The sequence below is a fragment of the Chrysochloris asiatica genome, unplaced genomic scaffold (genome assembly GCF_000296735.1).
Source record: "Chrysochloris asiatica unplaced genomic scaffold, ChrAsi1.0 scaffold00125, whole genome shotgun sequence".
Taxonomy (NCBI): domain Eukaryota; kingdom Metazoa; phylum Chordata; class Mammalia; order Afrosoricida; family Chrysochloridae; genus Chrysochloris; species Chrysochloris asiatica.
In genome coordinates, this window is record NW_006408643.1 from 5384837 (window position 1) to 5385844 (window position 1008).

At 61.4% G+C, this 1008-nt stretch overlaps 1 protein-coding gene across 1 annotated transcript in view; it reads right to left on the bottom strand.

The window, feature by feature from the left end:
• The window catches only part of PIAS4 (protein inhibitor of activated STAT, 4), a 34601-nt gene extending 34516 nt beyond the window's left edge, over window positions 1-85 (bottom strand). Inside the window, exon 1 of the mRNA XM_006868938.1 lies at window positions 52-85. Within this exon, the coding sequence (XP_006869000.1) occupies window positions 52-78 (27 nt within the window). The 5' untranslated portion in view covers window positions 79-85. The remainder of the gene's footprint in view (window positions 1-51) is intronic.
• Window positions 86-1008: the final 923 nt, after the last annotated feature.

Consider the following 1008-nt stretch of genomic DNA (forward strand, 5'->3'; position numbering starts at 1 on the left):
CCCCGCCCCCTCGCCTGCCCGCCCGGGCCGGCGCCGCCGTCGCTCACTCACTTTGGCCTCCACCAGCTCCGCCGCCATCTTGGCCACCAGCGTCCCCAGCGCCGGGAGCCCCCAGTCGTCGCGTCACGTGACCGCCCTCCACTCGCGGGCGGGGCCACAGCAGCGGCCAATAAACGTCCGCACTGCCTCCTCCCCCGCGGCTCCCGCTTCCGCGCGCTGCGCCTGCGTGCACGGCCGCCTCCCGGACCTCAGGCCAATCAAGGTGGCCAGTTGTTGCCCCTCCTACGTCCGCGGCGACCACGCCCACCCCGACAGTTTCTCGCTTCTTAAAGGGACCGGAACCCTGCGCGGGCTGGGATGGGCGAGGATCCTTCCGGGGTGCGAGGGAGTGTGGGTGCGGTGGCGCAGACAACAATGCTACCAGGTGCTGCGGCTCCGCGCGTTGGGCAGCTGCCAGGTGTGTGCCCGGGCGCCTGGCAGCATGGGGCTGGTGAGGAAGAGCATGGTAGTAGTAGGAAACCGTCGTTCAACTGAAGCGGGTGCCCGCGCTGGCCACATGCGCTGCACATCCGGGTCCTGGGGCGGGGGGCGGGGGGCGGGCTCTGCTGCCCCTGGCCTGCGGTGGCTGAGAAATACAGAACCGCTTCCCAAATTCCGCGGAGCTCTGGCAACCTGCTTCCCTTTGCGGGCAACAATCCCATCTCCTTCACCCTTTTGGAATCCCAACCTCTCTTACTCAAACACACTCTTTGACTCCCTAGTGCCCACAGACAGCGGATCTCATTTTTTCCTGTGTCAAAAAGCGAGAAGTAAAAAAATGTATTCGATTCCAAGACCTATGTCCTAAGATTCTAATTTTCAGGTGCAAAAATTAAAAGAGGTGCCATGAACCACTGCTTCTGCTTTCTCTTAACAAGAGACCAAAAGAACTAGGTTGTACCCAATTACGGCACCAAACATTACCATCTAGGACCCAATGTTGTTATTAAGTACCATGGCGTCGGTTCC